Here is a 16,538-nt window from a genome sequence, read left to right as displayed (position 1 = left end):
CAGCTCAAGTTCAATATAAACCCACAGAAAAACACAAGGAGGGGGAGGGGAGAGATAGAAAATATTTCCATGTTATACCCATAAACTAAAACGTAGCCAACATAACATTGTCCTTTGTAACCTTAATTCACACAATCATGCTCCCCTCAAAGAAACTGAAATTGTGTTTTAAGCTCTGCAGATGACTATTTCAACGTACGTGCAGGAGGAAAGCAACTCACTCCAATTTGCCCCAACCAAGCCAGGTACCTCCCATTTCACCTATGTTTTCACTGCCAGGAACTGGACATGAAGCAGGTGCTGGCAACCCTAACCATAAAACTCCACAACACCTGGGGCCGCGTGGAAACAACTAAGCAACTGATGCCATAAAGCACTGCTCCTATGTGCGTTTCCTTAAAGAGGATTTCTGGCTGACTCGCCCTGAAAAACTCGAGACTGAAATTTGAATGAAACTGGTATCTTGTGTTTTCCTTTCTTAGTGATAATAAAACAACGGTGTATCTTACAACTGATGGCATCTTAGAATGGGTTTCCTTGGGCAAGTTATTAGGTTGAACCATGACAATAAGCCTCTTGGTGCCTCTGTTTCCTCACCTAGAAAACAGAGATAACTTTACCTCAAATGACTGTTGTGATTGTTGTGTTAAAATTTTTAATAGATATAAAGTGTTCAAAAGAGCCTGGCACACAGTCTGCACACGCTGACCTGGCACTGATAGATCATTCCTTTGAGGGTTTTCTGTTGGTGACAAGTTGCACGCTCCCATCCACACACTCACCTATTTCCTTATAATCAGTGGCAAATCCATAAGACAGTTGAATTTAGTTTTAGTCCATAGCACCTTCACCTTTTGTAGGCTAAGTGACCACTATGGGAACTAAAGCCATAACTTTAACCTCTAATTAGCATGCTGCTATAACTACATGCTAGATAGAAATCAAATCAGACCTTTTCAAGTTATCAGGCACTGTAATTTGGGTCAATCGGTTAATAATACACCAAATCAACTGAAAACACTGAAACAAAACAAAAAAGATGTGTCAATTCTCAGTGACATTCATCTTAGAAATCAGGAGTCCCAGTGACAAATATTACAGGGGCTCTGTACCAAGGCCAGTCTTCGAGCAGAAATACATCCTTGGTTGGATATTCCTTCTAAGTAAAGAAAATCAATCAACACCCCATACTAAAGAAAAAACAAAAACTATATATATGCAATCCTAACAAAGGATCGGTATTCAAACATATAAAGAACTCACACAAATCACTAAGAAAAAGACCAACACCCTATAGAAAAATAACAAAAGATATATTCACAAGAGGAACCTGAGTAGCCAAAAAACACATAAAAATACACTTAATCTTACCAGTAATTAGAAAAATGCAAACATAAATCACAAAAGGATAGCACTGCAAAAAGTCAATAAATCTGACATCACAGTGAAGATCGAAACTTATGTGCCTTGTTACTGGCAATGTACTTGTTTGGAAAGCATCAAAGCAAATGGATATGCACAAATAATTCCATTTGCAAAAAGACACTGACAATAACAAAACATTCTTTACCATACCTAAGTATGTACTAAACTACAGAAACATGCATGGGACTTCTGATGGCCGTGAGAGTGTGCCACTCAGATCTCCCTCCAGGAGAGAAAGTGCTGAGAGCAGTGTGATGGGCTCCCAGTCCCAGCGGCCCACCACCTTCAGGATGCACGCAGCATTCACGCCATAGGCATTCCAGAGCAGGGCCCTTCCTGCCCAAACGACACCTCTAACAATCTTTGCTCTGGCTCAGATTTTCTCCAAGTGTAATGCAACTTTAGGCTCCTTGATCCAACCACTGTCATCCTTCCTTCTCTGTTTTCCTTCATAAATGTCACACCCACATCCATTCTGAAAGCTTTTGCTACCCCTATGAATCTCTTGCACACCTAATTCTATCCTGGCATCTGCTTCTCAGAGGATACAAACAAACTATCACAGGAATAACATAAATCAACTTCAAATTAGTGAAGCTGGGAGTGGAGGAATTAGCCTTCAGCTGCACCTGAAACAATTACGGCCTAATATTAACAGCGCTTAATCACAATGGTGGGTACATAACTGTACGTGTTATTTTCTGTTCTATTCAAATGTTTATTTTTTCAGTAACTCTATCTCTACAATTCTATCCTACCTTATAGTAATTTAGAGACATTCAAATTATGCACAGTAACTAGTCACTTCAATTTTTAAAAGTTTAAATCTTACTTCTGGTTCTAAAATACGAACACATATTACTGTTCTCAATTATTTTACCCAGTAACAAAGCTCTGAAACATTGAAAATTTGAAGTGTGGCCTTACCTGGCCTCAAGCCTACCCTGAGATACTTTTAATGATCAGGTATTGAAAGACAGACAAATACAAGTCACTTTCTCTCTCCAGGCTTTATTTTCTTCATCTAGAACACAGGAAGGTTGGATGAGACAGACATTACAATTTTCTCTCTCATTACTTTGAAGGAGGGAAAATTCAAAGGTTTCAAAGAATTATGTCTAGTGTGCCATTTTTACTAAAATCCACATCTCTAAAGAATCTGACTAATTTGAAAAAAACAGGAGTTTTAGAGATGCTAATATTTCATCTAAATAACGCTTAACGTTATTTTAAAATATTTATTTCTCTCAAACATTTTAGCAAAATACTTTTTGATACCTTAAACTTACTTTAAAATAGTCCATTTAAAAAAAACAACAACAGAAACCATAAAACTCAACCAAAAGTTAAATACATGTATTAATAAGACTTCCAGAACACAAAGTAGAAGAAATTATATTGCAACTCTACCCATATAGTTTCTAAGGTCACAAATATTTTCCACAATTGCTATTTAAACCTGTAGGAATTAACTCAGTCCAAGTCATCCAATCAGCACTCAATCCCAATTCCCACCTTATTCAGACTTTTTACTGTGTTGCTACAGAGATTCTCTCTCCCAGAAAGTGATTTCAAGCTCTCAGTTTTGAATGTAAATTCTAACTTAACACATACTCCTTAGCAAAGATCACTGTGTTCCATTAGAGTAAGGGGACAAACAGAGGCCCTATTTCTTTTACATTACGCCTGGAACCTCTGAAGAAAGGGTCAGAAGAAAGTGATGGTTAAACCATAAATTAATTACAACAATCTACGTAGCAGAGAGGAAAATACAAAAAGTACCATAAACTGAGGGAGAATACAGTAACTTGCATAGAGCTTTGATGTTTCATCTCCCAAGACTAAGATTTTTTTCAACTACATTGCCCAAAGAACTTTATAACCCCAAGGAAAATGGCTCTCTCAGAGTAAGCCTAAATTTCTTGAATACAAATGACCTTTAACATTGCTTTTAAAACTACTCTGCTCTGGTTAGTTTCAACTAGCTAACCCGTAAATCACAGTCCTCAAGCCTGGAAAGGAGCACTGTGGTGGAAGAATCCCTTCTGGAGAGCATTAACTCTCAGTCAAGAACTGGAAAGTTTAGAGCAAAAGCTCCCTAACTCAGAACCCAGTCAATATGCCTTCCCCTGGCCCAGGAATGGATTCAAGGTTTCTTTTGTACTATCTAGAAACTTGATCTGAACAGGTCTACCTACTCTCTCTGGACCTCAGTGTTCTTTTCGGCTATATAAACGTTTTGGACCAGTTCTCTCTCTTCCAGGAAAGGATATTTACCTAAATTGCAGCAGGTATATGTAACTTAAAAGCTATCATCTTCAAATATCTCACTGCACAATGTGTAATCAAATCAATGGCTTCGTTATAATCCAGTCTTACCGATGCAGTAAAGCAGGCAATGCAGGGACCACTACTTGGCAACTTAAGTTACATGAACGATAATTAGAATAAGGATACCAGGAAATACTGTGTGCCAGGCACTATGCTGGGCATTTTACATGTATTAGCACAGTTAACTCCTTCTCTCAAGGAAGAAGTTCCATTGTCTCTCTTTTACAGATGAAGGCAAAAATGAAGTAACTTGCTCAGGACCAAGAGATGGCTGGCAAGACGCAGTGCCAGGATAGGAACTCAGGTTTGACGATTCTCACAGCCCAAGCTCTCCCAGTCTACTCTATATTGCCTCTGAAAGAAACATGAAATTAAAAAGATGACTATAATTGACATAATCATAGACTAGTAGTGATGAAAAGAACCCCTGATTCATGATTGAGGAAACTGAGGCTTCTAGAGATAAAATGACCAGCTCTACCTTCTATGACCTTAGTCAGAGAGACAGGGCTCTGAATCTCCTGACAACCAGCTTTAGGTCTCCCTGCTACACTACCTGACGAAGGCGATCACTCAGAGGATTCCCCATCACCCTGACCTCTCACGGGGCGAACAATGCCTCAAAGTATGTTTAAATCACAAAGTACTGACCAAAACTTAGGAATCTTAGGATATTTATAAAGCTGATTTTTACAATGGAACTAAAGCACAGAAAATAATGTGTTCTAAGAGGAACAAAGTAAAAAGAAATGAAAAGCATGTCAAAACACTTTGTTCAGTAAAACTATTCCACGTTAAAGCATAACACATTTTATTAACTAATACAAGTTACCCCTGAAGTGACAGTTGAGCCACTGACAACCACAAATCTGATTAAATATATTGGATTCAATGTTCCAAATACAGGTTGCACATTTAAAGGACTTTTACCTCAAAAATTTTACCATTAACATATCCTCTTCTGTAAGAGTCTTACTGTTACTATTAGCAAACTGTGATACTGAAAACCAACTTGGGAAAGAAGTTGACATAATAACACACACTTCAGAAAACAAAGAACTCGAGTCAACCTTAAAATCCTGTCACTGTGCTCCTCTAGCTAGAAGACAACAAAGAGGAAGAGGACCAAACAAATGATCAAAGAAATACATAGGCTACAGATTCCTCCTCTGCGGGCTTACTGCTAAGATCATGGGAACATTCACACTTTCGGAGAGAAAAACACTACTCATTTCAAAATAAATTACGCTCCACAAGTGTAGGAAATAACTAACCGGAGGTAGGCTAGAATGAGCATTCCTTCTTCTTACTGCATTCTATGATTACTAAGTTCTAAAAGAAACCAGTGACAACTCAGATTTGCTACAGCACTGAATACAGAAAGACAGTCTGGTCACCACACGAGAACAAAGCCTAAGTTAAACGTTTAGAATTGCATTCTGGTCTTTGTTTTCAAATCTAATTGATGAAACTTTTTCTATCACTATAAATAGACAGTATTTTAATTACCAAGTAATGCCAGAGTCCACTGATCTAGCCTAGGTCTCAATTAGATTATAAGAACTGAATCAGCATTTTAGGACTACAGTGCTCTATCCCCCTCATGCACTGTTTGCGAGGGATGACTGAAATGAATCTTCCTTGGACCATGTAAGGAATATCAGGTGGTCCTAGTTTCAATCATTTGTTTTCAAAATTAAATGGGGTCAAGTTGGAATAGTGTGGACAAATAAAATCTGACTTAAAAAAAATTAAAATCAACTTCTTCCACTCACACATCTTTACCAGAGACAGTTTTCTTAAAAAAGGCTTTCTGACAAGTTTCACATTCACCTGTCCAAATTCTGGTTTAAAAAAAAATAACGATAAATTCAAAACTCAGGCAGAGAGAAAGAAAAAGCAGTAAAAATCACAGTCTCAATTCTACATTATTTCTAACTTGTACTCATGGAAAGAACCTGTCTTAAGTTTAAAGATCTAAAAAAAAATTTTTGCCATCAAACAAATATGGTATACCATTTCTAGTCCAAAACGGAAGTCTTCTCTTCCCTTAGATTTTAAGTTATACGAGAACACACCTAAAAAAAAAATCACTAGGAAACAGTAAAGTCCCACCATTTTCAGCCATATCTGGGAATGTGTCCCACTGCTCAGACTGGCAAAACAGGGTTTGAAATTATTTCATACCAGTTAGATTCCTTTCCAGATTAAGACAAACACAAAATAAGAAATTTGGAAATGTTAATACTAAGACCCAATCAATTGGCAGTAAGACTATGCAACAGAACATTTAAGATGTTCTATTTTTTAGAATGGCAAGTGTCTAGCAAATTTATGCGTGCACTCATTCCATCAAAAATGCAAGGACAGCTCAAAGTATGATCCTATTACCTTTGCCATTTCAATGGAGAACAACTCCAAAGAAGTCCGGTTCATGACTAACAAAGCAGAGACAGACATCAGTCTTTAGAAGAACATCAGAAATCTAATTCCTGTTGTTGCCATCAAATATACCCTTTTCTTTAGGCATATACAACATATTTAAATAAAGCTTTCAAAACTAATATAACCAAAATGTATCAAAAACCGAGCAACTAACTAAAACTAAAAGATCTACACAAGCTGATTTTAAAAAAGTGGAGGAAACTTGGTGACAAGCTTTTGCTTTATGTTCTGTGTATTAACACAAAGATGGACTTGACCTACAAAATGAAGATAGGGTCAACGGTAACCAAAAAACAGTATGCTTCCCCTGGTGGCCAACCAAGGAATGGAAAAGGCATTACAGAAGAGAAAAAGCCTGGTCTCCTAGTCCTATCCTGTCACTCTTATGAGAAGTGACTACCAAAAAAGGAAGATGTGGGGGAAGGGGAAACCAACATGAGTTTAAAAAGAACACAAACCTGGGTGTTACACTACACACATTTAAGAGATTTAAACCAACAGACCAAAATGTAGAAGGCAAATATGGGAAAGGTCTTTTACTTCCAGAATGCCAAGAGCTCACTCAGGGATCCCCATGTATTTTCACTTCAAAGAACAAGAACACTCAGAATTTAGTACCTTAATAACAACTTAAGAGCCATGGCTTTTTTTCAAGGACTAGATCCTTGCAATTTTCTGCAGTCTTGTTTCCAAGGAAAAGCATTCGTGCATTTGTTTTCTCAAATAAACTAGTGGTATAACCTACACAGAGAACCTCCAGCTCTAAATCCCTCCAACCAGGAGGACTGTTAACTCCAGTTCCACAAGATTCTCTTTTGAATTTTATTTCTAAAATAAAACCCGCGACCTTCCAAACATTTTCTACGCCAACAATCTTCAAAGACAGTCTCATACAGAAACAGCCTAGAATCTCCTGTATTAAAATCCGACGAATTCCTTTGTCTGATTGGATTTTTTCTGGTACCACTTTAAATTTCCTTCCACACAGACTAGCAGCAAGGGAACTAAATGTTCATTCTAGGGTGTAGGCATCTCTTGGAGGTGGAAACCATTTGTTAGGCTAAAGCTTCTGAAGGTTCTATTCTTTCACAACCCCTTCCTTAAGAAAAAAGGAAATACACGCACATTTACAAATAGGTCCTAAAATCAAACTGCCACAAGCCTCTCCTCCCCAGGCAGGCGCCCTCTGGGAAGCACACTTCTTTTATTAACTGATTTGGGGGGGTCGTTATTCTACTCGCCCTCGGGATGGGAGGGAAGCCTGGGGACCGGCGGGAGGAGGACAAGGCATGGGGGGCACCCTGGGTAGGGGAGAAGCGAGCCGAGGGCGTCCCAGGTCGGGGGCGCTCGCCGGCGCTAACTCTCCGGCACTGCCACCCCTACCGAGGCGCGGCTCGTCCGGACCCGGGGACCGCCGGAGCCCCGGCCCAGGCGTGGCCGCCCCGGCACCGCCGCCTCCCCCCGGGGCCGCAGGGGGACAGCGGCACCCACCCGACTGGGCCGACTCGGGCCTTCCCCGTGCGCGGAGGCACGTTGGCAGCACACGTTCGTGTGTCTCCCTCGTTCTCGCCCTGCTGTTCTCCCCGCGGACGGCAGGGCGAACACACAAAAAGAAAGTTGTCCGAGGGCTCCCGCCCCCTCGGGGCGCGGGGGACCGGGGCGCACCCGCCGCCGGCCGGCCCGGGGCGCTACTCACCCGGGTCGAAGTCGGGCACCACCGCCTGGTACTGGGGTCCGACGCGCATGCCGCCGCCACCTGCGGGGAAGCAGAGCACGGCGGTCAGCGGGCGCGGGCTGGGGGCGCGGGGGCGGCGCGCGGCGCGCGGCGGCTGCCACCCACCACCTACCGTGCTCCTCGTCGCTGGACGAGCCCGAGCTGCCTTCCTCCCAGGAGTTGCTGCTGCTGTTGCCATTGGGCGCCGCCGCCGCCAAACTTTTATTCTGCCCATTATTGGGGGCGGCGGCGGCCGAGGCGGCGGCGGAGGCGGAGGCGGCGGCGGCGGCCGAGGCGGCAGCAGCCGAGGCGGAGGCGGAGGCGGCCGCGGCGGAGGCGGCGGCGGCCGAGGCGGCCGCGCTGGCCGCGTTGTTCCTGCCTCTCCGCTTCCCTGAGACCTCGGGGCCCTTCTCCACCATGGCCGGCATCGGCGGGGGCCGGGGCCGGGCTAAAGTGGCGGGGACCCGCGGCTCCTGAGGAGGGGCGCCGGGCCGGGGGAGGGGGTGCGGGCGGGCGCGGGGCCGGGGGCGCGGCGGGAGCCCGCGGGCGCGAGTTGGGGCTGGGGGCGGCCCTGGCAGGCGGAGCGCGGAGCTGCTTCAAGCCCCCAGCGCCAAGCCGAGCGCAACTTTCGCTCTCATCGCCGCCCGCACTTCACTGGCACTAACTACTCCGGGAGCAGCGAGCGGGAGGGGAGGGGGCGGGGCCTGGGACGAGCAGGGTTGGGGGGGGGAAGCCGCGCGCAGCCCAACCCGACGCGGGGACGGCTCCGCCCCCCACGCGCTCCCATTGGCTCTTGTGGGATTTGGACGGCGAGCGGCCGCCCGGTTGGCTCGGCACACCCGTCCGTCCAAGGGACCGGGGCAGGGGAGCCGGGAGGGGGAGGCTCGGGGCTTCCGTTGGTCAGGTTCGGTTGACGCGTATCGCCCGCTGTACGTGGTTTGAGGTTTGCAATCTCTCTACGCCCCATGATCCATCTCTCTAGGCAATAGCGGGGAGTTAGCTGCCCTCCCCGCCCCCTCCCTCTGCCGCGGCCCCTGCCCTTCTCACCTGCGCGCACCCCCCGCCGCCTCTCCCCCGACATTCACCGAAGGGCCCCACTGAGAGTCCCATCAGCTTCAAAAAGTAAAATATGCACGACGCCAGAACAGAAATTGAATGCAAGGTCGGGACTACTTTCCCCCTCGCGCGGAGGATTACATTCCACAGTTTGAATGGGTTCTATACAAAGAGAAGAAACTAATTGGAAGAAACTAATTGCGCCCCCACCTTTCCCATGGGGTTTGGGGTGTACCAGGTCCGGGGGACCCCTGATGCAGGGGACAGGGTTATCAGGTGACTGTCTCCCCTGGAGGGGAAGGAAGCAGCATGGGAGCTCGGGGGTTTGTGGAGCTTTCTGCTAATGAGGTGGGGGAGGTGGGGAGTCGCCCCATTGGCCCGAGTTGCGGGGCGCGCCGCGTTTGCGGAGGCCGGAGGGGAGGGTTCCCAGCGGCCCCTGCCCGGACGCAGAGTCCGGGCGCGGGGTCCCTGACATCCTCGATGACTGTTTAGAGATCAGTGAAGGGTCCGAACTGTCCTGGGGGGAGGGGAGCACTCCCCATTTCTCTAGTAGGGAGGGAGACTTACAGTAATGGGCTGGGGGCCGGGAAGGGTAAAGAGGAAGAAGCTATTTTCATCCCAAACCCTTGGTAGGGGAGGAGGGTCAACTTCCTCCGAGGCAAGAGCCACTTTTCCGGATCTGCTGCCTGTCCTGCCTCCCCCACTCCACCCCGGGCACCAGGCGAGGGAGAGCACCACCCAGCCCAAGACATCGCTGCCCCGGAGAGTGACCACCGGCCGGCCCAGTAGCTGCCTTATATAGCTGGATGGGGGTAAGGGGAGTGTGACTCCCCGGGAGGTTCATATCTGCCCCACCCCCACCCAGCCCCCAAGCGACGCGCAGTCCGTACAGAATTAGGAGGCCAGAGGAGGTCTATAAATGAAATTTTTTTTTAACGCAGCGGATGGCTATTTTTCTTTTAAGTTGTTTCAAAACTGAGTTTAATACAGGATATAAATAGGTACAGGGAGAAATCTGGAGTCTTATGGTTTTAAAGCCTGAATAAATAAGCAGGGTGTTCTCTTTCACATTTTCTGCAGCATGAACCATCATTATTAACTTCAGTGAAGTGACCACGTTCACTTCTGCCTAAATGGCCTTTAAGAAACAGGGCTGGAGGCCCTCCCCGTGGAGGAGCCCTGCCCCCACCAAGTTTAGGGTCACAGTTCCTGGACTCCTCTTGAAAGGATGCCCCTCTCCTTGGAGAGCCCTAGGCAGTGCCGGTATATGCCCCTGGGAAACTCCAGACGGTTGGCCAGAGTAGGGTGCAGACGGCAAAGCCAAGGTTTAGAACCAGAGGTTGCATTCTTGGGGCTGGGCCACCTGGCTGAGGGCTGTGACTCATCTAGAGGCTGAGCACTCTGCCCTGCTCATTTGGTGTCTCTTTAAGTTTTACCACCAGACTCGAAAAGTTAGCCTACAAGGACACAAAGGTGATACTGAGTCATTTATTAGGGCAGCAGGGATGGCACAGCACATGGAGTCACCAGCCCTACCCACCGAACACCAAGGTTGGGGCTACTTCCTGGCTGGGTTATGACTGTGGGTCCATCACTGGACTCCAACCATTCACTTTTTTCAACGAATTTTAACACCTAAGTTACCTCAACATGTGCCAGGTTCTGTTCTAGTTTGTCTGACCCCAAAGCAATGTGGATACTATATTGGCCTTCGCCCTCTCTGTTTCTTCATTGGTAAAACACAGATTATGGTGCCTACCTACTGGCCTGGTGAATTTTCAGAGTCCATCGCCCTGTCTCCCTCCACCATAGGGAGCCCTCCAACCTGAAGGAAATCCCCCTTCCTAACCCCTGCGTGTTGCTTGGGCGGGGGGGCGGGGGGGGGGGGTCCACACCCAACCCTTCTGATGGGGAATTTGCAGTCTCCAACTTCAAGCTGCCCCTCTGTACAGTCAGTGGCCCTGCTGGGGGCTTTCCATGACTCTCCCACTCTCTGAGACTAAGATTTCACACCTTCTCTCTTCTCCCTACAACTCCCACAGCCCCTTCTGCCCTCACTCCCAGCCAACGACCTCACTCATCCTTCAATGAGAAAAGCTGAAACCACCAAATGGGATCTCTCTCCTCTTCCAGTCCCTCGAGAGGACACATCTCCCTGCCTGGCACCCGCCTCCCTCCACACCCTCATCCCCCGGCCCCGGGTTCCCCCACCAAGATCTTGATCTCAGGCATCCACCTCCTGCTACCCTCCCCTCACTGTTCTCCTGGGCCGTCAGCCTCTCTCTTTCCCCTGGGTCAGCATTTTCCAAAAAAACGGAAAAACTCTCCCTTGCTCCTAAGCGCCCTTCAGCCTCCTCCCCATTTTTCTACTCCTCCAACGAAAACTACAAAGACACATCTATACCTGCCTTTTCCACTCCCTTCCCAGTCTCTCCTCACCCTACCCCAGCAGGGCTGTGTCCCCACTCTCAACTCTTGCTAAGGTCACCCACAACCTCCCTGCTACCCAATCCAGCAGCCACTTTTTGGTCTCACTGAGCTTCTCGGCAGCATCGGAGTCCACTACACCGAAACTCCCTCACTTCTCTGGATGTTGGTTTGCCATCTTCTGGCTCTGCTCCTACCTCACAGGCCACGCCCCTTCCTTCCAACCTGTAATTGTTGGGGTTCCTCATGGGCCCTCTTCTCTGTCTCTGCTGCATAGTAGGTGCTCATTAAATATTTGTTGGGTGAGAAATGAACGATACAGGGAGTACAGGCTGCTGTGGGTGCACAGAGCAGGAATCACTCTCAGGGAGGGGAGGGTTCCCGGAACACACGAGGTCTGACCTAGACGAGAAATATGCCCTTCAAGGAGGACCTTTTGGTTTTGTCAGCCCAGCATCTCCCTAGAGGAATCCCCAACATCCTCCTCGAGGCGGTTGGGTGGGGCTTCCCCATCTCTGACCAGCACACGACCCAGGTCTGACCAATCAGAGCTCCCCAGCCCTCTGGCTGCAGTGATTGGCTCAGGCATAGGCACGTGGCCTATCCAGCCTAACAAGGCCTGTCCAGAAGTTTTTCTGGAACTCTCAGAAAAGAGAGTGTCTTTCTGAAGTCAGGAACTGAGGACTGGTAAAGCCTAGAGCCTCCAGGCCAGGTGCCCAGGGCTGGAAACTGGAGGAGGCGCTTGGCTCGGGCTCTCTGGCGCGCAGTGTGAGCCCTCCAGTGCGGGCCCTGCTTCGGGAAGCCCTCCGCACCCCGACAGTCTGTGGAGAAAGGAGGGTTGAGTTGAACTCTCCCGCTCCCCACGCCCCATAAGCCAGGTCTCAAATCCTGGCCTTTTAAATTGAGCAGTTTGAGTTTCTGTTACAACTCAATCCTGAATAATACAAATGATTAGGCATTAGCCTGGTGCAAAACAAGGAAGAGAATATGCGCGCAGAGGAAATAGCACCTTTCTGTCTCCTGTGAAAGGCTTAAGAATAACGGCTAACATCTTCAGGGGGTAATGGTGCGCCTGGTTCTGCTCTCTGTTGGAATCGGAGGCTCTTGTAATCCGCCCAGTAATCCCATCAAGGGAACACGGTTATGACGGGCTCCTCCAGGCCTTGTAGGTAAGGAAATTGAGGCATCTGGCGGCGAAGTAGTCTGCGTGAAGCACAGCCCGCACACTCAGTGACAGAGCTCTGCTGCCAGCTGCCTCGCCGGGGACCTAGGAAGGCTGGGAGGCAAGGGGAGAGGATGTGCGCAGGACGCCTTGTCTGATTCTACACGGAGTGTTTATAATTTTTATCGCTGCTATTTTTTTTAGTTTTAGTATTGTTAGATAGCTCGTTAGAAAATTCTGCTAGGCAAGGAATAGTTTCCCCAAGGCTGGAGCCAGGCAAAGGGCAGGGTGTGCCTGGGGCACGAGGCTGGCGGGAAAACAGCCCTGAAGCCAGTCCTAGGAGGGTTCAAACCCCCAAAACACTTTTCAGAAACTGAGAGTTCGGCAGGAATTTTAGCCATCCCAGGAGTTCTTAACCTGCAATCTGTGGATAGAATTCAGGGAACTATGAACATGGCAGGGTAATTACAGCTTTATTTAAATGAACCTTTAACTGAATCTAGCATTTTCTTCAATTATGAATCTAGGCATTATTAGCAAGGGCTGTGACTCTGCCACCCATAGAAATCATAATACTGTCTCATCACACGCAGTTGTTGGAGACATCTCAGAACAGCGTGTACACTCATCTCGAAAATCACAGAAGATAGACCTGCCGCCAGAGTTTGTTACTTAATGTGTTAGTAACTCAACAAATAACTCAAAATGGATCGTAGACCTAACTGTAAGAGCTAGAACTGTAAAACTCTTGGGAGAAAACAAAGGAGTAAATCTTCATGACCTTGAGTTAAGCAAAGATTTCTTAAATACAATTCCAAAGGCATAAGGAACAAAAGAGAAAAATAGATAAATTGGACTTCATCAAAATTAAAAACTTTTATGTTGAAAACAATACCATCAAGAAAGTGAAGAAAGACAGTCCACACTGTGGAAGACGATGTTTGCAAATCATGCCTGGTAAAATGCACTTTAGCTAAAATATATACAGAACTGTCACAACTCAACAATAAAAAATGAATAACCCAATTTTAAAATGAATAAAGTCTATGAATAAACATTTCTCCAAAGAAGATACACAAATGGCAGATAAGCGTGTGAAACAATGTTCAACATTAGCCTTCAGGGAAATGAAAATCAAAATTACAATGTGATACCACTTCATGTACACTAGGATGGCTAGAATAAAAAAGAGAGATAGGGCCAGCCCGGTGGCCCAGCGGTTAAGTGCACACGCTCCGCTTCGGCAGCACGGGGTTCGCCGGTTCGGATCCCGGGTGCGGACATGGCACCGCTTGGCTAAGCCATGCTGTGGTAGGCATCCCACATATAGAGTAGAGGAAGATGGGCACGGATGTTAACTCAGGGGCAGCCTTCCTCAGCAAAAAGAGGAGAATTGGCAGCAGATGTTAGCTGAGGGCTGATCTTCTTCTTCAAAAAAAAAAAAAAGAGAGATAATAACAAGCATTGATGAGGATGTGGAGAAATTGGAACCTCACACTGCTGGTGGGAATCTGAAATGGTGCAGCTGCTTTGGAAAACAGTCTGGCAGTTCTTCAAAAAGTTAAACATACAGTTGCCATAAGACCCAGCAGTCCCACTCTTAGATATATAACCAAAATTATCGAAAATATATGTCCGCACAAAAACTTGTACACAAATGTTCACAGCAGTATTATTCACAATAGCTAAAAAGAAACAACTTAAATGTTCATCAACTGATGAATGGATAAACAAAATATGGTCTATCCATATGATGGAATACTATTCAGTCAGGAAAAGAAATAAAGTAGGGGCCAGCCTGATGGCACAGCTGTTAAGTGCACGCATTCCGCTTCAGCGGCCCAGGGTTTGCCAGTTCAGATCCCGGGTGTGGACATGGCACTGCTTGGCATGCCATGCTGTGGTAGGCGTCCCATGTATAAAGTAGAGGAAGATGGGCACGGATGTTAGCTCAGGGCCAGTCTTCTTCAGCAAAAAGAGGAGGATTGGCAGCAGTTAGCTCAGGGCTAATCTTCCTCAAAAAAAAAAAAAGAAACGAAGTATTAATACAGGCTACAACATGGATGAACCTTGAAAACATAATGTTATGTGAAAGAGGCCAGTCACAAAAGACCACATATCATTCCATTTATATGAAATATCCAGAACAGGCAAATGTATAGAGACAGGAAGTAGATTGGTTGCCAGGGGCTGGGGGAAGGGAGGAGTAGGGAATGACTGCTAATGGGTGTGGGGTTTCTTTCTGAGGTGATGAAATATTCTAAAATTGATCATGGGGATGATTGCACAACTCTGTGACTATACTAAAAACCATTGAATTGTACACTTTAAGTGGGCAAATTAAATGATGTGTGAATTCTATCCCAATAAAGCTGTTTGAAAAATAGAGATGATTAAATAGCAAAGAAGGAGGAGGGAGACACGCAGAAGACTACGTCACATGTCACACATGAGCTTTGTATTTCTATAGGTTCCGGGTGTTCTGCATCCCTCGTGCCCGACGTTGGGGGAGCCAGCCTCCCTGCCGTCTTTGAGATCTCCTGTCCGGCTCTCCACGCCAGCCTCCTTGAGCGCTGCTGCTGAAGTTCTCAATTCAATAGGATGCCAGGGCGAGCGCGGTGACCATACGAAGGCCACCCTGAGGCTCCTTGTCCCACAGCTCCCTGTCTGGTCAAGTCTCCGTTGTGTAGTTGTGTCAGCCTCACCTTGAGTCTTGCAGCTGCGACCTTCACTATACAGATGAGAGACTGGAGGCTGAGCCCGAGCTGTCCTCGTGGGAGGACATGGGAGGGAGGTACGAGGCCAGGCCCTCTCCTGCCCAGTTCACCCCACTCGTTATTTAAATACCTTCTGGAATGTTTTACTTTCTTTAAGAAGCATCCTCAAGAGGACTTGGGAGATGTCTGCAGGCCTGGGTAAGTTTGGGGCCTCCTAGGGTGACTCCCTCAAGGGACCAACGGAGACAGATCCAGCCCCAGGCCCAAGGCCCAGGCTGAGGGAAGTCTCCACACTGGAGACCATGGTCCTCCAGCCCCAGGTCTGTCTCAAGGTTCCCCAGTTCCGGGTGACCTCTCCCTTCCCAGGGGAGGCTGCTCTCACCAGGCCCCATGGCCCAAATTGTGCTCCCTCCCCATCCTTCATGTCACAGCTCACTGTCACCCCCTCCAGGGAGCCCTTCTTACCTCCCTGACCACCTGAGTCCCCTGTCCTAGCCCAGGTGCCCTTTCTGGCACCAGCCATGATTGTAACGCCCTATGTGTGCCACAGTCTGTCTTTCTCCTGCTGGAAAATAAGCTCCATGAGGCCGGGCCTGCTCCAGCGTGTCTGGGATCCCCAGCCAGCGCCGATCCTCAGACAGCACTGGCTCCTTAAATCCCACTGCTGACTTTGTGGTGGGGTCAAGCTGGGACATTTCAACAAGATCCGAGTCAGAGCATAAACATATCGCCCAGAAATAAATGCTGAGCATCACTCTGGCTTCCCAGGTAGCCCCGTGGCTGGCAGATGCCATCTTTCAGGCTGTACCCAGACATTTAGACCCTCAGAGAGAGGAGTGCTCCTTTCCTCACAGAGAAACCGCCATCCAGCGTGTGGTTTCCTGTCTGATGACCCACCCCTTATCCACAGGCGTGACCGTGGGAGTGACAACCCCCCGCCTTTACCCCCACAGGACACTGGATCAGAAAAAGGCAGGCCAGCTGAACTCTCCCTGAGACAGACAGAGAGACAGAGACTGATGGCCCTCGAGGCTGGGGGTGAGAGTGCAGAGACGTCTGTTAACATTCAGTCCTGGGGACAAGCCACCCCAACAGGTCAGGCCAGGCCCAGCTGGATGAGCTCACCCGAAGATGCCCAGGCTCAGGAGACCCACGAGGGGCCTTCCCCAGGGCAGCAGGGCAAGCACAGTGGATACCTGGGCTGTCCCCCAACCATCCCACTGTGGGTGTGGAGACACCCTCCCAAGGCTCTGTCCCCTCT

General features: G+C 47.5%; 1 protein-coding gene across 2 annotated transcripts in view; it reads right to left on the bottom strand.

The window, feature by feature from the left end:
• The window catches only part of RCOR1 (REST corepressor 1), a 123,812-nt gene extending 115,235 nt beyond the window's left edge, over nucleotides 1-8,577 (bottom strand). The window contains exons 1-2 of one of the 2 annotated variants that reach the window (XM_070593333.1): nucleotides 8,049-8,577; nucleotides 7,898-7,957 (exon numbers count right to left, since the gene is read on the bottom strand). In XM_070593333.1, the coding sequence (XP_070449434.1) occupies nucleotides 7,898-7,957; nucleotides 8,049-8,343 (355 nt within the window). In that variant the 5' untranslated portion in view covers nucleotides 8,344-8,577. The remainder of the gene's footprint in view (nucleotides 1-7,897; nucleotides 7,958-8,048) is intronic. The other variant, XM_070593332.1, reaches the window with a different exon arrangement.
• Nucleotides 8,578-16,538: the final 7,961 nt, after the last annotated feature.

The sequence above is a fragment of the Equus przewalskii genome, chromosome 25, assembly GCF_037783145.1.
Source record: "Equus przewalskii isolate Varuska chromosome 25, EquPr2, whole genome shotgun sequence".
Taxonomy (NCBI): domain Eukaryota; kingdom Metazoa; phylum Chordata; class Mammalia; order Perissodactyla; family Equidae; genus Equus; species Equus przewalskii.
The sequence above is the reverse complement of the archived record's forward strand: the minus strand, read 5'-3'. Positions and strand labels throughout refer to the sequence as shown.